Source organism: Anomaloglossus baeobatrachus, chromosome 6 (assembly GCF_048569485.1).
Source record: "Anomaloglossus baeobatrachus isolate aAnoBae1 chromosome 6, aAnoBae1.hap1, whole genome shotgun sequence".
NCBI lineage: Eukaryota > Metazoa > Chordata > Amphibia > Anura > Aromobatidae > Anomaloglossus > Anomaloglossus baeobatrachus.
Genome location: NC_134358.1, coordinates 335,791,725 through 335,811,272, shown reverse-complemented (window position 1 = coordinate 335,811,272; position 19,548 = coordinate 335,791,725). Strand labels below are relative to the sequence as shown.

Genomic DNA, 19,548 nt, shown 5'->3' with positions numbered 1-19,548 from the left:
GAAATTTCCGGCCTACTGTACTGTTATTTTAGTCAGTTTAAACTGTTTTGAGGAGTGGGTTTCAGATACAGAGTTTTTCAGCTTCTCTTGTAGGTACGCTGAGTTTTCTGTGCAGATTTTCCCCTTACGCCGGAGTCACACTTGCGAGAGACTTGCGCAAGTCTTGCAGCGCATCACCCGGCATGGCCGCACACTCTCCGGACAGGAATGTCTCTGCTGCATAGGAATGCAGATCTGCTCCTGTCAGGAGAGTGTGCTGCCATGCTGGGTGATGTGATACGAGACTCTCGTGAGTCTCTCGCAAGTGTGACTCCAGCCTTAGACTGGCATTAGATGTGGAAAATCCTCAGGTAATAAAACATACCTGTGTTTTCAGTGCATTTCCGCAGCCGGAACTCTTCAAAATCGCATGTAATCCACACTTAAGTATATCAATTACATTTTGTCAAAGCCAAATGTCACGAAGCCTCAAAATCAAAGCAGCTTTATTTAAAACATGGCGTACAAACGAGGCAAAAATTGCAGCGTCAAAATCTCAATTAAAATGTATTTTAAAAAAAAAACAACCACAGGTAACCTAATTGAGAGAGGTGCAGAAATTCTGCAACTACAAAAACTGATCAAAAGCTCATCGTGGGAATGAGGATCACAATATCTGTCCTCATTTAATACAGATTTTACTGGAAATTGAGACTTTTGAAAGATCAGTCCAGAAGGAGAAAGAAGCAGATTTTATGCTCACTAAACTTTAATATCTTTTTAAAGTTATATGAACCCAATCTTTCTATTACACAGCTCCACATTCCCTAAATAAAAAGTTAAAATGCTCCATGCTGGGTTACCTACTAATATCACTAGAGGGACTGTTGAGCTAACGTCATACTGTTATACGTTATGTACCTACTGTTTAAAATATAACCTAAAATAACTAATTTCATTGTGAGAGGAGTTCGCGTTGCAAGGATCCAGGTGCAAAGAGCCTTATGATTGCTAAATCAGAGGGACAAACCCTTTGCTGAATCTTGTGCGCTTTCTGAGAGTCTCTGCTCTGTGTGTAGGAAGCAGTGCGGACTTAGAAAGTCTATAGACTACAAAGTGTGCAGGTTCATGTACAGAGAAACAAATGGGCATAGTGGCAAGCCTAGTCTCACTGCCCCTTGGTTTAATGTTAAAGATACACATCAAGAGATTTTTCTATAATAAACATGAGGTTGCAGATTGTTTTTGTCTATTAAAACATTACAATTACTCTACAGCTAAACAAAAGTAAAACAATTAGGGAACTTATTACTTAGGTTGTCTTTTTCTTTATTGCCTATGGGTGTATGAGTCAACCCTTTAATTCCTTCATAATCGTGCAATTTTCCATCTAGTCTAAAAGCTATAGATTTTTTTATTTTTCCACTGACTGAGCTGCATGAGAGCGTTTTTTTTTGGGGTGGGGGGGGTTTCCAGACAAGATGACGTTTTTCACCAACTTTTTGATCATGTTATATTCCACTTTTTTCGGCGGCATGATGTTAAACATTAAACATGATAAACGTAAAAAAAACAGACCATGATGTTTCTTTTTTTACGTTGTTAGCTGAAGTGTTTAACCACTTAAGGACAAAGCCAATTTGCACTTGAAGCCCAGGCCAAATTTTAGATTTCTGACCAGTGTCACTTTGACATGTTATAACACTGGAACACTTCAACAGATCACAGTGATTCTGAGACTAGTAGGCTGTGTGCACACGTTGCGTTTTTTTACCGCGGAAACTCTGTGTTTAGAACCGCAGCGTTTCAGTGGCAAATTGCATGCGTTCAGCTTTCCCAGCAAAGTGTATGAGAAAGCCGAAAAATCAGTGCACACGCTGCGTTTCGGATGCCAAAGATCGGTGCGGAAAGAAAAGCAGCATGTCACTACTTTTGTGCGTTGTGGCTGCGTTCTCCCCCCCCCCCCCCCCCCCATTGAAATCAATGATGCAGGTCAGAACGCAGCTACAACGCAGTGAGCTGCATTTTTGTTGCGGTCCGCGGGCTTTGTCGGCATACAGAACGCAGGCATTTACCTGGAAGTGAGGTCAAGAGGTTTCCTGTTGACCTCACTTCCTGGCAAAGTTCAGGAAAGCCCCCGGTGTCGCCAAAGTGCCTGCCCTGACCCCCCACCCCCCTCCCGAAAATCCAACATGGCCGCACGCACAGCAGCGCACCGGCCACCCTACTCCTCTGTTTCTGTCGCATGTGCAATAACACATGCGACAGAAAACTGCTCCCAAGGCCCTGCCAGGTCACCCCCTATTCCCCCCGGTGTCCTCTGGTTTTCCCCGGTAACCCCTGTACCTGTCACAGGGCTGATCCCCCGCGGCCCCCTCCTCCTTCACAGTGCGCGCCGGTCACATGTGCCGAGCAGCTGACGGCTTCCTGTGTTCAGTGTGAGCTGCGCTGGCTGCTGCTCGGCACTGTGCAGCTGTGACCCGGGGAGAGTGGGTGCAGATTCTTTGCACCCACTCTCCTCAAATGGAGGGTCTGCACTACTAGAAAATGGGGGACACGTTCCCTGAGCGTGCCCTTCATATTCTAGAAGGTCCAGAGGCGACGTGGGACGTCAAAAATGGATACTGCGGACCCAATTTTTTTTTCTTTTCAATAAATTGGTGAAAGAGGAAAGGTTTTGGGGAGTGTTTTTTCAAATACATTTTTTTTTCGTTGTCAATTTTTTTTGCTATTACTGTCAATTAGTTATGTCTGGTATCAAATAGACGCCGTGACATCACTAATTGCTGGGCTTGATGCCAGGTGACATTACACATCTGGTATCAACCCCATATATTACCCCGTTTGCCACCGCACCAGGGCGCGGGATGAGTTGGGGCGAAGCGCCAGGATTGGCGCATTTAATGGATGCGCCACTTCTGGGGCGGCTGTGGCCTGCTATTTTTAGGCTGGGAAGAGTCCAATAACCATGGCTCTTCCCATCCTGAGAATACCAGACCCCAGCTGTCAGCTTCACCTTGGCTGGTGATCTAATTTGGGGGGGACCCCACGTTTTGTTTTGTTTTTAAATTATTTATAAATAAAAAAAAAACCAAACAGCTTGGGGAGCCCTCCAAATTGATCACCAGACAAGATGAAGCTGTCAGCTGTGGTTTGCAGGCTACAACTGTCTGCTTTACCCTGACTGGCTATCAAAAATAGGGGGGACCCCACGTCATTTATTTTAATTTTTTGGGCTAAATACAAGGCTAGGCACCCTTTAGTGCCACATGAAAGGCACTAAAGGGCGCCAGCTTAGAATATGCAGTGGGGGTGGGACGTTATATGTATGTTTGACATCCATTCACACATTTTAGGCTGTGTGCCCACAATCAGGGTTTGCAGCGTTATGGGCGCAGAGTGTTTTCCCTGCGTCCATAACACTGCGTTGTGCAGTAGAAGCAGAGTGGAAGGAATTTTAGAAATCCCGTGCCCACTGGGCTTCTCTTCTCCGCAGCATAAACCGACCTGTGGTGCAGCTTCCCGAGCCTCAGCATGTCAATTTATGCTGCGGAGACAAGAGTGTTCTCTGCAGGTAGCATAGAGCTCCACAGCAGCCTGAACCCAAATCGTGGGCATGGGCAGCTGCGTTCTCCCGTGGACAACATTCACATCTCTGCAGGAAGGCTGGCACTGTGTACTGGATGTACTGTGGCACTATCACTGGATCATGTGGTCAAAAACGCACCTGAAGAAAACGCATGGAAAACGCATGCGTTTTTTATGCATTTGTTCCAAAACGCATTGTTTACAATTCTCCCCTCTGCCAGTGTGGGCGTTTTTTCCGCGCTGAAAAAAACGCAACGTGTGCACATAGCCTTATTTCATGACATATTGTACTTCATGATAGTGCTACATTTAGGATATTTTGTTTTTATTAGAAAAAAAAATTGAAAATTTCACAAATATCACAATTTTTAAGCTTTTTTTAATTTTTATGCCCGTGAACCAGAGAGTTATGTCACACAAAATAGTTAATTACATGTTAGGAAGTTAGAAGGGTTCAAAGCTCATCATCAGTTTTTCATTTTTTTTCAACACAATTTACAAAACCATTTTTTTAGAGACCACATCACATTTGAAGTGACTTTGAGAGGCCTAAGAGACAGAAAATACCCAAAAGTGACACCATTCTAAAAACTGCACCCCTCAAACTGCTCAAAACCGCATCAAAAAGTTTATTAACCCTCCAGGTTGTTCACAGGAAATAAAGCAATGTGGAATGAAAAAAAAAAATTATCATTTTACCTAAAAATGTTGCTCTAGCCCCAATTTGTTCACTTTTAGAAGAAAAATAACACAACAAAATGGACCCCAAAATTTGTTCCACAGTTTCTTCTGAGCACGCTGATACACGACATGTGGTCAGAAACATCTGTTTGAACAAATGGGAGGACCCGGAACAGGAGGAGCAATATTTGAATTTTGGAACACAAATTTGGCTGAAATACATTGCGGGCACCATGTTGCATTTGCCGGGCCCTTAAGATACCTAAACAGCAGAAACCCCCCACAAGTGACCACATTTTGGAAACTAGACCCCTCAAGGATTTTATCTAGGTGTATAGTGAGCATTTTGAACCCACAGGTACTCCACGGAATTTGATAACATTGGGTCATCATATTGAAATTTTTTTTTTTTCTTTCACAAAACTGTTGCTTTAGCCCCAAATTTCTCACTTTTTCAAGAGGTAACGCCAAAACGTGGACCACACAGTTTGTTACTCAGTTTCTGCTGATCATGGTGATACCTCACATGTAGTCAGAAAACTCTGTTTGGACAAATGGGAGGGCTTGGAACCGAGGGAGCAATATTTGAATTTTGGAAAGCAAATTTGGTTGAAAAAGATTGAGGATATCATGATGCATTTGTAGAGCCCCTAAGATATCTAAACAGCAGAAACCTCCCACAAGTGATTCCATTTTGGAAACTAGACCCATCAAGGATTTTATTTAGGGGTATAGTGAGGATTTTGAACTTTCAGGTACGTCACAAAAATGTTGCTGTAGAGCCAAATTTCTCACTTTGATCCTATCTGCCCACGACCCGGCGACACAGTCTAGAGCACGGCGTCAGCCCTCCTGTGGAGATGTAAGGGATATCCACAGGAGAATGCAGCTGGCCGTGGCCACAGTCCAGGTTCAGGCTGCTGCGAACTTTAGCTCTATTCTCCCCGTAACTAACAATCTAGTCTCTGCAGCGTAATTTGACATGCTGCAGCTCAGGAAGCCACGCCACAGGTCCATTGTATGCTATGGAAAAAAACAAGCAGTGAAAACACTCATTGGATGGATACACTAAACACTGGATGGATAGATACAGGTAAAACACACAGTTGTGCTCAAAAGTTTACATATCCCAGGTGATTGGTTTTTTTGCTTTTTTTCAGAGAATATGAATAACACACAAACTTTTTTCCCTCGCATGGTTTTAGTGGTATCATGGCAACAATTGGAACCCTGTGATCAGATAGCAGGAGTCTCCATCAGCTGTTCCCTGGCTGTGACAGCCGGATGTCTTACAGTTGAAACCAGAAGTTTACATACATAATTTAAAAAGACACATCTGCATATTTCTCTCACTATCTGACATGAAATCAGAATAAACATTTCCCGTTTAGGTCAATTAGGAGAAAAACATGCAAACAATAGGCTCATTTACAACATTTGCTTAATAAAAATCCTGTCCCTACCATGTATAAGTGCTACTTATGCCAAAAATGCCATGAAATTTTATAATGCCATTTGGTGGAATTGGTGTCTCTGCCATCAAAATAAGCTCCAAGATTCAAGGTTTTTGTGTGTGGTGAAGACTAGAATTAGCTTGCTTGTCATTTTGTTCATAACCACTTCAGTGGTGCATGAAGTGTAGTGACTAAAGTTTAGTGTGTGTGTGTGTGTGTGTGTGTGTGTGTGTAATATATAATATACAGTCCCTTGCGAAAGTATTCGGCTCCCTTGAATTTTTCAACCTTTTCCCACATTTTAGGCTTCAAACATAAAGATAAAAATTTTAATGTTATGGTGAATCAACAAGTGGGACACAATTGTGATGTTGAACGAAATTTATTGCTTCTTTTAATTTTAAAAAAATAACTGAAAAGAGGGCCTGCAATATTATTCGTCACCTTTACTTTCAGTGCAGCAAACTCACTCCAGAAGTTCATTGAGGATCTCTGAATGATCCAATGTTGTCCAAAATGACTGATGATAAATATAAGCCACCTGTGTATAATCTAGTCTCTGTATAAATGCACCTGCTCTGTGATAGTCTGTATTCTGTTTAAAGCGCAGATGGCATCATGAAGACAAAGGAACACAACAGGCAGGTCCGTGATACTGTTGTGAAGAAGTTTAAAGCCGGATTTGGTTACAGAAAGATTTCCAAATCTTTAAACATCCCAAGGAGCACTGTGCAAGCGATCATATTCAAATGGAAGGAGTAACATACCACTGCAAATCTACCAAGAACCAGCCGTCCATCCAAACTTTCATCTCAAACAAGGAGAAGACTGATCAGAGATGCAGCCAAGAGGCCCATGATCACTCTGGATGAATTGCAGAGATGATCTACAGCTGAGGTGGGAGACTCTGCCCATAGGACAACAGTCATACACTGCACTAATCTGGCCTTTATGGAAGAGTGGCAAGGAGAAAGCCATTTCTCAAAGATATCCATAAAAAGTGTTGTTTAAAGTTTGCCACAAGCCACCTGGGAGATATACCAAATATGTGGAAGGTGGTCTGGTCAGATGAAACCAAAATCAAACTCTTTGGGCACAATGCCAAACGATATGTTTGGTGTAAAAGCAACACAGCTCATCACCCTGAACACACCATCCCCACTGTCAAACATGGTGGTGGCAGCATCATGGTTTGGGCCTGCTTTTCTTCAGCAGGGACAGGGAAGATAGTTACAATTGATGGGAAGATGGATAGAGCCAAATACAGGACCATTCTTGAAGAAAACCTGTTGGAGGCTGCAAAAGACCTGAGACTAGGACGGAGATTTGTCTTTCAACAAGACAATGATCCCAAACATAAAGCAAAATCTACAATGGAATGGTTCATAAATAAACGTATTAAGGTGTTAGAATGGCCAAGTCTGTGGAAAGAGCTGAAAACTGCTGTTCACAAACGCTCTCCATCCAACCTTACTCAGCTCGAGCTGTTTGCAAAGGAAGAATGGGTAAGAATTTCAGTCTCTCGATGTGCAAAACTGATAGAGACATACCAAAAGTGACTTGCAGCTGTAATCGCAGCAAAAGGTGGCGCTACAAAGTATTAACTTAAAAGGGACTAATAATATTGCCCGCCCCAATTTTCAGTTATTTATTTTTTTAAAAAGTTTAAAATAAGCATTAAATATCATTCACCTTCACAATTGTGTCCCATTTGTTGTTGATTCTTTACCATAACATTAAAATTTTAATCTTTATGTTGAAGCCTGAAATGTGGGAAAAGGTTGAAAAATACTTTCGCAAGGCACTGTATATCAAGTTGTTAAGTTGTTTTCCTCTTTTGTCTTGTTGCTTCCATTCTTCCGACCATGATGTCCTTCTCCAATGATTGCTACCTTTTGTATAATGTGTCCAAAGTAGGCAAGTTGTATCCTGGTGATCCTTGCTCCAAGTGACTTGTCTGGTTGGATTTGTTCTAAAGGTGATACATTAGAAAAATGGGGATTTGTCAGAAAAGCAAAAACTAGCTGCACCAGTAAAGGGTTCAAGTTTTTTAATGCCAATTAAGCTGCCATATATTATGTAATCTTCTTAATGTGTTTGTTGTTTTGGTTTGTTTTTTTGTTTTGTTTTTTTAGAATTTCTGGTAAACTAAAACAGTTTGTTTTAGATTTACATTCTGGAAAACTACATAGAGAATTTCACCATGGACCTGATCCAACTGATGTTGCTCCAGGACAGGTATATAGAATTTTTAAATCATAATTAAATTTGTAGCATACCTGGATCTTAAGGTAAATATAAAATGGGTTGGACACAGCAAAATATATATTATGAATGGTCGAAAGGGCATAAAAATAAAGAAAATGTATTTTGTGCTTTTCCAACTGTACTCAGTTACAGCCTCATTAGCAGAAGATTTTGGTTTAAAACATAGGTGAAAACTCTCCAGGCTCGTGAATTCACGTGTGGTGGGAATGTGGAATGATCCAACAAGTTTGGAGAGAGGTGCAACAATTACGGAGTAAAGTTTTGGGCTATGCCTTTGATTTGGGTCCGGAAACAGCTCTGCTGTCTTTAGGATTAGAAACTATGACCTATCATGATGCAGTTATTACCGCCCATCTCTTGACAGTAGCTAGAGCTACCATTGCGAATAAATGGAAACAGTCTGTACCATCCATTCAAGAAATTATAACGAAAATGCAGCACAACTGTATTAAGGAACATATCATAGTATCATAGTTTTTAAGGTTGAAGGGAGACTCTAAGTCCATCTAGTTCAACCCGTAGCCTAACATGTTGATCCAGGGGAAGGCAAAAAAACCCCAATGTGGCAAACAAGTTCCAATGGGGAAAAAATTTCCTTCCTGACTCCACATCCGGCAATCAGACTAGTTCCCTGGATCAATACCCTGTCATAAAATCTAATATACATAACTGGTAATATTAAATTTTTCAAGAAAGGCATCCAGGCTCTGCTTAAATGTTAGTAGTGAATCACTCATTACAACATAATGCGGCAGAGAGTTCCACAGTCTTACTGCTCGTACAGTAAAGAATCCTCATCTGTGATTATGATTAAACCTTCTTTCCTCAAGACGTAGCGGATGCCCCCGTGTTCCAGTCACAGGCCTAGGTGTAAAAAGATCTTTGGAAAGGTCTCTGTACTGTCCCCTCATATATTTATACATTGTGATTAGATCCCCCCTAAGCCTTCGTTTTTCCAAACTAAATAACCCCAAGTTTAATAACCTGTCTTGGTATTGCAGCCCACCCATTCCTCTAATAATCTTGGTCGCTCTTCTCTGCACCCTCTCCAGTTCAGCTATGTCCTTCTTATATATCGGTGACCAGAATTGTACACAGTATTCTAAGTGCGGTCGCACTAGTGACTTGTACAGAGGTAGAACTATATTTTTTTCATGAACACTTATACCTCTTTTAATACATCCCATTATTTTATTAGCCCTGGCAGCAGTTGCCTGACACTGTCCACTAAAGTGAAGTTTACCATCCACCCATACACCCAAGTCTTTTTCTGTGTCTGTTTTACCCAGTGTTCTACAATTAAGTACATAATCATAAATGTTATTATGATTATGATTGCCAGCAGGAAGATTAAAGGTTTCCAGTTTGAAGTGTCCTGGGGGAAATGGTTAGACTTTTCTAGACTATCGTGCCTTAACAGCTGTTAAGATGGGACGATCCTAGTAAAAATGTCGCATATCCTGGGCCCATCCTAATATATACCATATTTTTCGCATTATAAGACGCACCTGATTATAAGACGCACCCCTAAATTTGGTGAAGGAATAAAGAATTTTTTAATAAATGGGGTCCTTCTTATAATGCCAGTGTCCGTCTAACAAATTATATAGGGTATATGTCCCTCATAGCCCCCCCATCCTAAAATTAGCCCCCTTAATCTGGATATGGCCACCTTATATATTGAATATAGCCCCCTTGTGCTGGCACTCGTCCCCCAGTGATGCCACATGTCCCCTGTGGCTGGCACACGGCCCCCTGTGGCTGGCACACGGCACCCTGTGTTAGATATCGCCCCCATGCTGCTGCTTTTAGTAAAATAAACTCTTTCCTTACCTTCTCCAGCACTGTCCTGTCTCGTGACTCCCTCCTTGGGGTTGAGCTCCAGCTTCCTGCATTTCCTGGTTCTCGGCCGGTCATGTGATCGGCATAGCAGAGTGACATCTCTGCGTGCATGATCACAGCAGCAGGAGGGAGACCGGGGAGATCAGCGCTGGAGGAGGTGAGTAAAGAGTGTTTTATTTTACTATGGGCAGCAGCATGGGGGCCATATCTAACACAGGGGGGAGGCATGTGTCATCAAAGGAGGGCGCAGGCAGATATAATATGCGCGCTGCCCCAGCCCATCGCCACTGTGCTGTTTCAGCACCATGGTGATGGACAGCGGCAAGCAACAGGGTGGGCACAGCAAGTCAGGATTCTCAGACTTTGCTGGGATGATTTTTCTTTGCTTTTATCGATTTAAAAAAGCAAGGAAAAACGCATGAAGAAAGCAACGTGAGCACAAGGTCTTCTGTGTATGTAGCTGAGCAGTGCACAGTAATTTAGCTGTATTTAGATACAGGACCTGGCTGTGCTGCTTTCAACAAAATACTGCAAACACTTCCCCCACTGCTCAGTGTGACTGATTTTGTGGGCTGGCGACCCCAATCACTTTATCAGCCTCATCCTCCTCATCACCCCCACCCCCACCCACCCCTCCCACCAAATCCCAAAGTATCCAAAGCAGCAATGTGAACGGTTTACATAAGAGAACATAGAACTTAAGGTGGTGTCACACACAGCGACGCCGACAACGACGTCGCTGCTACGTCACCATTTTCTGTGACGTTGCAGCGACGTCCTGTCGCTGTCGCTGTGTGTGACATCCAGCAACGAGCTGGCCCCTGCTGTGAGGTCGTTGCTCGTTGCTGAATGTCCTGCTTCATTTTTTCGTCGTCGCTCTCCCACTGTGAAGCACACATCGCTGTGTGTGACAGCGAGAGAGCGACGAAATGAAGCGAGCAGGGAGCAGGAGCCGGCGTCTGGCAGCTGCGGAAAGCTGTAACCACTGTAAACATCGGGTAACCAAGGGAAGACCTTTCCCTGGTTACCCGATATTTACCTTCGTTACCAGCCTCCGCCGCTCTTGCTGCTAGTGCCGACTCCTGCTCTGTGCACATGTAGCTGCAGTACGCATCGGGTAATTAACCCTATGTGTACTGTAGCTAGGAGAGCAAGGAACCAGCGCTAAGCAGTGTGTGCGGCTCCCTGCTCTCTGCACTGTGACATGTAGCTGCAGTACACATCGGGTTAATTAACCCGATGTGTACTGTAGCTAGGAGAGCAAGGAGCCAGCGCTAAGCAGTGTGCGCGGCTCCCTGCTCTCTGCACTGTGACATGTAGCTGCAGTACACATCGGGTTAATTAACCCGATGTGTACTGTAGCTAGGAGAGCAAGGAGCCAGCGCTAAGCAGTGTGCGCGGCTCCCTGCTCTCTGCACATGTAGCGACGTTATGATCGCTGCTGCGTCGCTGTGTTTGACAGCTAAGCAGCGATCATAACAGCGACTTACAAGGTCGCTGTTACGTCACAGAAAATGGTGACGTAACAGCAATGTCGCTGTCGCTATGTGTGAACCCAGCTTTAAGGAAGGTCAGATAAACTTTCCTGCCATACAGCTCACCCCTCTCCACATGGTCGCACATAAGTAAATAAACGATCGGACGCTGTTGGTGACTACACAGAGCGATGGGAAGGGAGGCAAAGTATATACAGCCATGCCTGCGCTGCTGGGACGGAGAGGCACGGTAAGTGCTGCCTCACAAACATGTGCCGGTCAGACTGCACTGCTGCCCTCACCTGATCTATCTCCTGCAGAGGTCGGCAGCACAGTGTACAGTAATCACATGCAGAGACTGGAGGGGGCAGAGCTCACGCTGCCCGGCCGCTTCTACTGAAAATGCACGGACAGGAGCGGCTGCTGATCTGCAGAGCAGGCCCCTAACCCTACGGGCCCGGTCGCTATGGCGACCCCTGCGACCGCGGTAGTTACGCCCCTGGCTCCAGAAGAATTGGTGACCAGGTATAAGAGAATGGGATATCAAGTGTGGAGGAAGGGGGAGTTATTCACATATAATGCATTTTCGAATGTGAATAAACAATGTTCATGGTGTCTGTGGGGTCCGGGTGAACACGTTCATTCATCCAGTTAGGTGCAATTCAATGTATTGGTTATACTTGTTTATACATGTTAAATCTTACCATATATATTGGTTTCTTTAATCATTATAAATGTCAAAAGAAGCGTGTAAAAAGAAATGTTACACCACATACTTACTAATGTTTGAAAAATACCAATAAAAAAAATTGTTACAATAAACATAGGTAATAAACACTATTTTTCCCAGATTAATCCTGATGTACCTTAGAATAAGCACACATGGTGAGTCAAAATGGAGCGAGTGGAATGTGATAAAAAAATCGCTTTCCACTCGGACCAATGTTACTCCATGCGGCTGCTCCCATTAGCGATTTTTTATATATTATATATTATTTTAGATATATTACTGAGAAAACAATCGCAGCATGCTGCGGTTGGAATCTGATTTGTTTTCACTTGCACCCATACAAGTCTATGGGTGCGAGAGAAACAATCATACTGCACTCGCAATACAGCGGAGTGCAGTGCGATGTATGCATCAGCTGACAATGGGAGGAGATGGTGAGATTACTCACTCCCTCTCCTCCGCAGCGTCCGCCCCCCTCCTCCGTGGCTGTGCTGTGATCGCAGGATCGCGTCACAGTGGCATGACACTCTGCTTACAATCCAGCAGAGTGGGAGCAGAGTTTCATGCGATTAGACACGCATTAATGCCAGTGTGGCCGCAGCCTTAAAAAGGAATTCTGTCAAAATAATAAAAGTAAGCACTAGCCACCAAGTTCTTACTGGCATGTACACAAATTATACCCGTGATTTTCTACAGTACATGCCATCATCGCTGCAGGTCCAGCAGCACCACCGGGGCAGTGGTGCTGGGGGTGACAGAGAATTGCACAAAAGTAAAAGTAGAATGGCCTAGAAAACAAATATAGAATACTGGTATCACTTACTGACCTTAATTAAATTGTCCTGTAACTGCACAGTGAACATGCCTCCAAAAATTCAGAATCAAAAAATTAAGTTATTTACCCCAAAATGGTACCAACTTATGAAAAATAACAACTCTGGGCTGGTCAAAGCAAAAAAAGTACATCTCTCAGAATATGGCAACACACAAAAATAAACAAAAACTTTTTTTTCTTTTTAAGTTTTTGTTGAAGTGGTAAAACTGAAAAATATTTACGGTAATTCTTCTATTACTCGTATACTAGGGAATACTCGTTACATTGCGAGTATTCCTTATTGACTTGTATTCCACATGCTATTTGGAATGAATATGCCAGTATTAGGCCTTCAACACACATCCGTGCCTCCGGTACGTGTTTGGTATGTGTTTGGTACCTTTTTGCACGTACCGGAGACACTGAGACACGTTGACCAATTTTGCTCTATGGTAGATGGTACACACACACAAAATCACTCGGAACGTGTGTCTGTGTGGTTAGTACACGTGTGCGTTTTCCCACGCAGCCGACATGTCCGTATTTGGCTGTCAGCACGCAGGCACGGAACCGCTAAAGTCAATGGGTCCGTGCCTGCACGGACGGCACACTTGGCATGTCCGCGTTCAGCACGTACCGTCCGTGTGCGTTTTTAAACGAACGGTGTGGTTTTTTTTGTTGTTAAATGACAGTCTACTTACCTTTTTTTTTTTCTGCTGTTCTGTCATCATCCCTTTTGCGCACGGTCTGTATCTTCCCCTGTCGCATACTCACCGACCCCCAATCATCAGCGCGGCGAAGAACAGCTGTTCCAAAGATACGCGGCTTCAATTAATTTGAAAAAGCCGGCCGCTCACTAATCAATTTCGTATTTCCTGCTTCCTCCACCCACAGGCACCTATGATTGGTTGCAGTTAGACACGCCCACACGCTGAGTGACAGCTGTCTTACTGCAACCAATCACAGCCGCCGGTGGGCAGGTCTATACTGTGCAGTAAAATAAATAAATAAAAAAAAAAAACTACTTGCGGTCCCCCCCAATTTTGATACCAGCCAGAGTAAAGCCATACGGCTGAAGGCTGGTGTTCTCAGGATGGGGAGCCCCACAGCCTAAAAATATCAGCCAGCAGCTGCCCAGAATTGCCGCATCCATTAGATGCGATAGTTCTGGAACTCTACCCGGCTCTTCCCGATTTTGCCCTGGTGCGTTGGCAATCTGGGTAATAAGGAGTCAATGGCAGCAACCCATAGCTGCCACTAATTCCTAGATTAATCATTGCAGGCGTGTTTGAGACCCCCCCAATGATTAACCTGTAATTTAAAGTTAATAAACACACACAATGAAAAATCCTTTATTTGCAATAAAAAACAATAACAAATACCCTCGTTCACCAATTTATTAAGCCCCAAAAACCCATCCATGTCCGGCGTAATCCACGGAGGTCCCGTGTCTCTTCCTACTCTGCTACATGAAGGTGACAGGAGCTGCAGAAGAACTCCGCCGCTCCTGACAGCTCCACGCAGCAACTGAGGTGAGCCGTGCGATCAACTGTGCTGTCACTGAGGTTACTCGCGGCCACCGCTGGATCCTCCACCTGTGACAGCAAGTTGCCTGTGTGACAGCGATTAAGTCACAGGTGAGTTACGGTCTCGGGGGGGTGGGGGGGGAGAGGACTCCAGCTGGCCGCGGGTAGCCTGAGTGACAGCAGCGCTAATTGCGCTTGCTCACTTCAGTCACTCAGGGGATTAGTGGTCACCGGTGAGTCCTTTACGGGTGACCGCTAATCAGTACGCGACACCCAGACAGAGCCGCGGTATGACAATGAAGCCGGATGAAGTTCACCCGAGTTCATTCTCATCACGCAACTCTGTCTGCTGTCAGCCGACATGTATCAACTACATTGTGCATCACACATGGAACATTTCACACGGACATTACACGTATGCATACACAGCCATTCCACACGCACACACGGCTAGCATATGCCATCACACGGATGTCATACGTACCGGAGAAACACCCATAAAAACGGAACTTGTGACACGTACGTTTTTTTATGCGGAAGTGTGTTTTAGGCCTTAGACAGTATTCATTAGAAGTATAGCGAGTATGAATAGTTAGGTACGCGCTCAAATCTAATTGCGGTGTATGGCTCCAGAGGGGATTTGGGCAGAACCCACTATTTGCACTGCAGAAATGGTGTGAACAGGCCAGTATACATTGGTCATAAACGCTGCTTCCAGTTGGATCCTTGGGGTTCACTCTCATGAATAAAAAATAAAAAGGGCTGCGCTCTAACCATTTAAAGAGGTGGTGCAGATCTCAGATTTTTTTTGTATTTGGCCTGCTGTAAAATCTGTACTGTGGGATTTAAAAACTCATGCCAACCAGACCACCAGTATAGCATCCACTTTTTACGGATACATTACAATTCTCTAAGATGGGAGTCTGTAAATGGTTCTATAAAATGGATTGTATACAGATAACACACCGACGACTAGTGAGGAAAAATTGTCCCGCTTTTCTGGACGAAAAATTATACTTTTCATGGCTAAAAGTGTTGGCACCCTTGAAATTGTAGAAAAAAAATGAAGCATTTTTCCCAGAAAATTAGTGCAATTACACACGTTTTTCTTTTTTGTGTGTATTTGAAAAACACAAAAGAAGACAAACTGGACATAAATGGACAGGCAAAATTGTTGGTGCCCTCAACATAATATTTGGTTGCACACCTTTTGGAATAAATAACTGCAATCAATCACTTGCTACAACCAACAACAAGCTTCTTACACTTCTCAACTGGAATTTTGGACCACTCTCCTTTTTCTCTCATATATGAAGGTGCCTTCTCCCAACAGCAATTTTAAGATCTGTCGTCCACAGGTATTCAAAGGGATTTTGATGCTGGCTACTTCAGAACTAGAGTTGAGCGCGGTTCGCGGTTCGAGGTTCTCCAGTTCTAGGCTCGAGTGATTTTGGGGCCTGTTCTAGATGGAACTAGAACTCTAGCTTTTTGCAAAAGCTCGATAGTTCTAGAAACGTTCGAGAACGGTTCTAGCAGCAAAAAAACAGCTAATTCCTAGCTTGGTTTCCGCTGTAATAGTGTAAGTCACTCTGTGAATCACACTATTATGACATTTCAGTGTATAGTGTGCGTGAACAGCGCCTTCAGATCACTGCTGTTTCTATAATGGCGATCGCCATTTTTTTTTTTTTTTTCCTGGTCTTCCTTCCCTAAGCGCGCGCGTGTAGTGGGGCGGGCCAGCATGTCAGCCAATCCCAGACACACACACAGCTAAGTGGACTTTTAGCCAAAGAAGCAACGGCATGTGTGATAGGATGTCCATGTCACATGTCCCTGCATTATAAAACCGGACATTTTCCTCCAGGACGCCATTATCTCTTCTGCGTCTTTGGTGTCAGACATCACTGTCGCAGCTCTGTCCTTTGTCCTATCGCTGATACAGCTGTATGCGCTCCATACACAGCGCTGGACAGCTTAGGGAGAGCACTTTCTAGCAGTCCTTTTAAGGGCTCAAACCGGCAGGGTCAGAGCCATAGGTGACAGGTCCTGAAAACAGCGAAAGCGTCTGTGTAGCCAAGGTCAGGGATTTCCTCCCTGCATTTCCCTATTAGGAGGGAATAGAAAGGCAGGCTTCCATTCCTCTACCCAGAGCCCCACAATCCTGGCACTGTACCCTCCTGTCCTCTGCACACTCCAACTCATTATAACTAAGCCATTATACTAGCAAACACTCAGTGTACCTAGTGGCATCCTAAACGTGGCTATTGGACTTTGCTATAGTCCCACTAGTGCAAAGACATTTGCAGAGCACGTCTGCCTGCATTGCACACTCCAACTCATTATAACTAAGCCATTATACTAGCAATTTTTGCTGCCAGTTTAAGGGCCGTAGTTGCATTGTCAGGGATATTTATTCTTTATTATTCTGCTGTTAATAAAGCTAGACCACCACTGCAATCTACACCACCTCTCAATTTTTACTACCACATTTTCAGTCCACAATCTTGTCGCAATCAACATGAGTGGCAAAATGACAGATGCTGGTGGAAAGGGGAAGAGGCGTGGTGGAAAAGGCAAAAAAGGTTTTGTCCGTGGGGAAGGTGGCAAAGCTCCATTATCATCTGCTGAAGATAGACCATCTACCAGCAAAAGTAAGATGTCTACTACTTACCGTGGACAATCCGATGTGCTCCCTTTTTTACGGACACGAACAACAGGAACAAAGGTAGATGATGGGCAAAAAAGGAAAATGCTTGAATGGATCTCAAGTGGTCCAACAAGTGCCCTCTCAGCCACTTCAAGTACCGCATCCAAAAAACACCAGTCCTCTGAGTTGTCATCCCAATCAAACTTGATTTCTCCCAGCTCTGAAGTCTCCATCAGCCCTGCACAGTATGGTGGAACTGAGATGGCTGAGTCTGCAGAGCTGTTCAGTCACACTATAGCCTGGGAATCAGAGGTCTGCTCCCAAGCTACAGTGAGTACAGAACAGGAAATGGTCTGCAGTGATGCCCAGAACCTTTGTGACTCTGATTCAGGCCGTGAGGACCAAGTTTCGGAGCATAATGTTGACCCTTTGTCACAAACTGTAACACCTGTGGTTATAGACAATGAGGAACATACTGATGAAGATGAGACTCAGATACCCGATTGGGATGACAACTTAAATATTCGGTCAGGGCAAGAAGAGGCTCGGTCAGAGAGGGAGGGGAGTGCAAACACAACAATTGATGATGAAGTTCTAGATCCCACCTACTGTCAACCCACAGTCAGGCACTCGAGGAGGTCAACAGAGGTGGTGGAGGAGGATGCAACTGATGACGAAGTTACCTTGCGCCTTCCTGGACAGAGTCGGAGTACTGGTAGCACGTCTACAACTGCATCCTCAGCCACCACTCTGCCTCTGAGCATTATTCGGGGTGGATCAACAGGTCCATGGCCTCTAAGCCTTGCCTAGCCTGGTCCTTTTTTGACATAGAAAAAGATCGCCCAAATTATGTGATCTGTAAAATTTGTCATGGTTCTCTTAGTAGAGGTCAAAACCTCAGCAGTTTGACAACTTCTTCCATGAATCGTCACATGAATAAATATCATATGGCCTGGTGGGAAGCTCACCGTGCTGCAATGCGGCCTAGCGGAGCGAACCATCCACCGCCTGCCCCTTCCAGTGCATCCGCGCGCTCGTCATCTTCTAGGACTGTGGGGACAGCTGTCACACCTGTTTTTCCACCCACAACTTCCACCACTGTAACCACAACAGACAGTTTGCTTGGTAGGTCGTAAGTTGTTTTGGAAGGGGAAACAAGTGAGTGTACAGCTCTCTCAGACATCGATATCACCAACTTTGGATGAAGGCAACATCATGTCTCCGCCTGCACTTTCCTCACAAACCTGCATTTTTCCAGGGACACCCTACTCAACACCGTCTACACACAGCAGCCAGATCTCTGTCCCTCAGATGTGGACAAATAAAAGGCCATTTCCTGCGACCCATGACAAAGCTAAGAGGTTGACTCTATCCCTCTGTAAGCTGTTGGCTACAGAAATGCTGCCTTTCCGCCTAGTGGACACACAGGATTTTAGAGACCTTATGTCTGTCACTGTGCCCCAGTACCAGATGCCTAGTCGCCACTACTTCTCTAAGAAAGGTGTGCCCGCGCTACACCAGCATGTCGCACACAACATCACCGCTTCCTTGAGAAACTCTGTGTGTGAACGGGTGCATTTCACCACCGATACTTGGACCAGTAAGCATGGACAGGGACGTTACATGTCGCTGACTGGGCACTGGGTAACTATGGTGATAGATGGTGAAGGGTCTGCTGCACAAGTCTTGCCGTCCCCACGACTTGTGTGTCAATCCTCTGTCTGTCCAAGTTCCGCCACTGCTTCTGCATCCTCCACCTCATCTGGGTCCTCCACCTCCGCCCCAAGCCTGCCTGGTCAGGCCACCAGCGTTCTCACTGCGCAGAAGGAATCACGCACCCCTCATTACTATGCTGGCAGCAGAGCGCAACGGCATCAGGCGGTCTTTAGCTTGACATGTCTTGGGAATAAGAGTCACACAGCTGAGGAGTTGTGGTCAGCTCTGCGGTCCGAGTTTAATAAATGGTTGTCTCCACTCAACCTGCAGCCTGGTAAGGCCGTGTGCGACAATGCTGCAAACCTGGGTGCGGCCCTTCGCCTGGGCAAGGTGACACACGTACCTTGTATGGCTCACGTGTTGAACCTTGTCGTGCAGCAATTTTTAACACAGTATCCTGGCCTAGATGGCCTTCTGAACAGGGCACGAAAACTGTCTGCTCACTTCCGCCGTTCAAGCGCCGCAGCTGAGCGACTTGCATCGCTCCAGAAGTCTTTCGGCCTGCCGGTTCATCGCCTGAAATGCGATGTGGCGACACGCTGGAATTCAACTCTCCACATGTTACAGCGACTGTGGCAGCACCGCCGTGCCCTGGTGCAATACGTCATGACGTATAGCCTGGGCCAACGAGATGCAGAGGTGGGGCAGATCACCCTGATGGAGTGGTCTCAGATCAAGGACCTATGCACCCTTCTGCACAGTTTCGACATGGCGACGAATATGTTTAGCGCTGACAATGCCATTATCAGCATGACAATTCCAGTCATTTACATGCTGGAGCACACGCTAAACACTATTCGGAGTCAGGGGGTGGGACAACAGGAAGGG

General features: G+C 44.9%; 1 protein-coding gene across 1 annotated transcript in view; it reads left to right on the top strand.

Annotated features, from left to right (window-relative positions):
• Positions 1 to 19,548, top strand: part of ERP44 (endoplasmic reticulum protein 44) — a 183,735-nt gene that overhangs the window by 155,833 nt on the left and 8,354 nt on the right. The window contains exon 10 of the mRNA XM_075316113.1: positions 7,838 to 7,940. Within this exon, the coding sequence (XP_075172228.1) occupies positions 7,838 to 7,940 (103 nt within the window). The remainder of the gene's footprint in view (positions 1 to 7,837; positions 7,941 to 19,548) is intronic.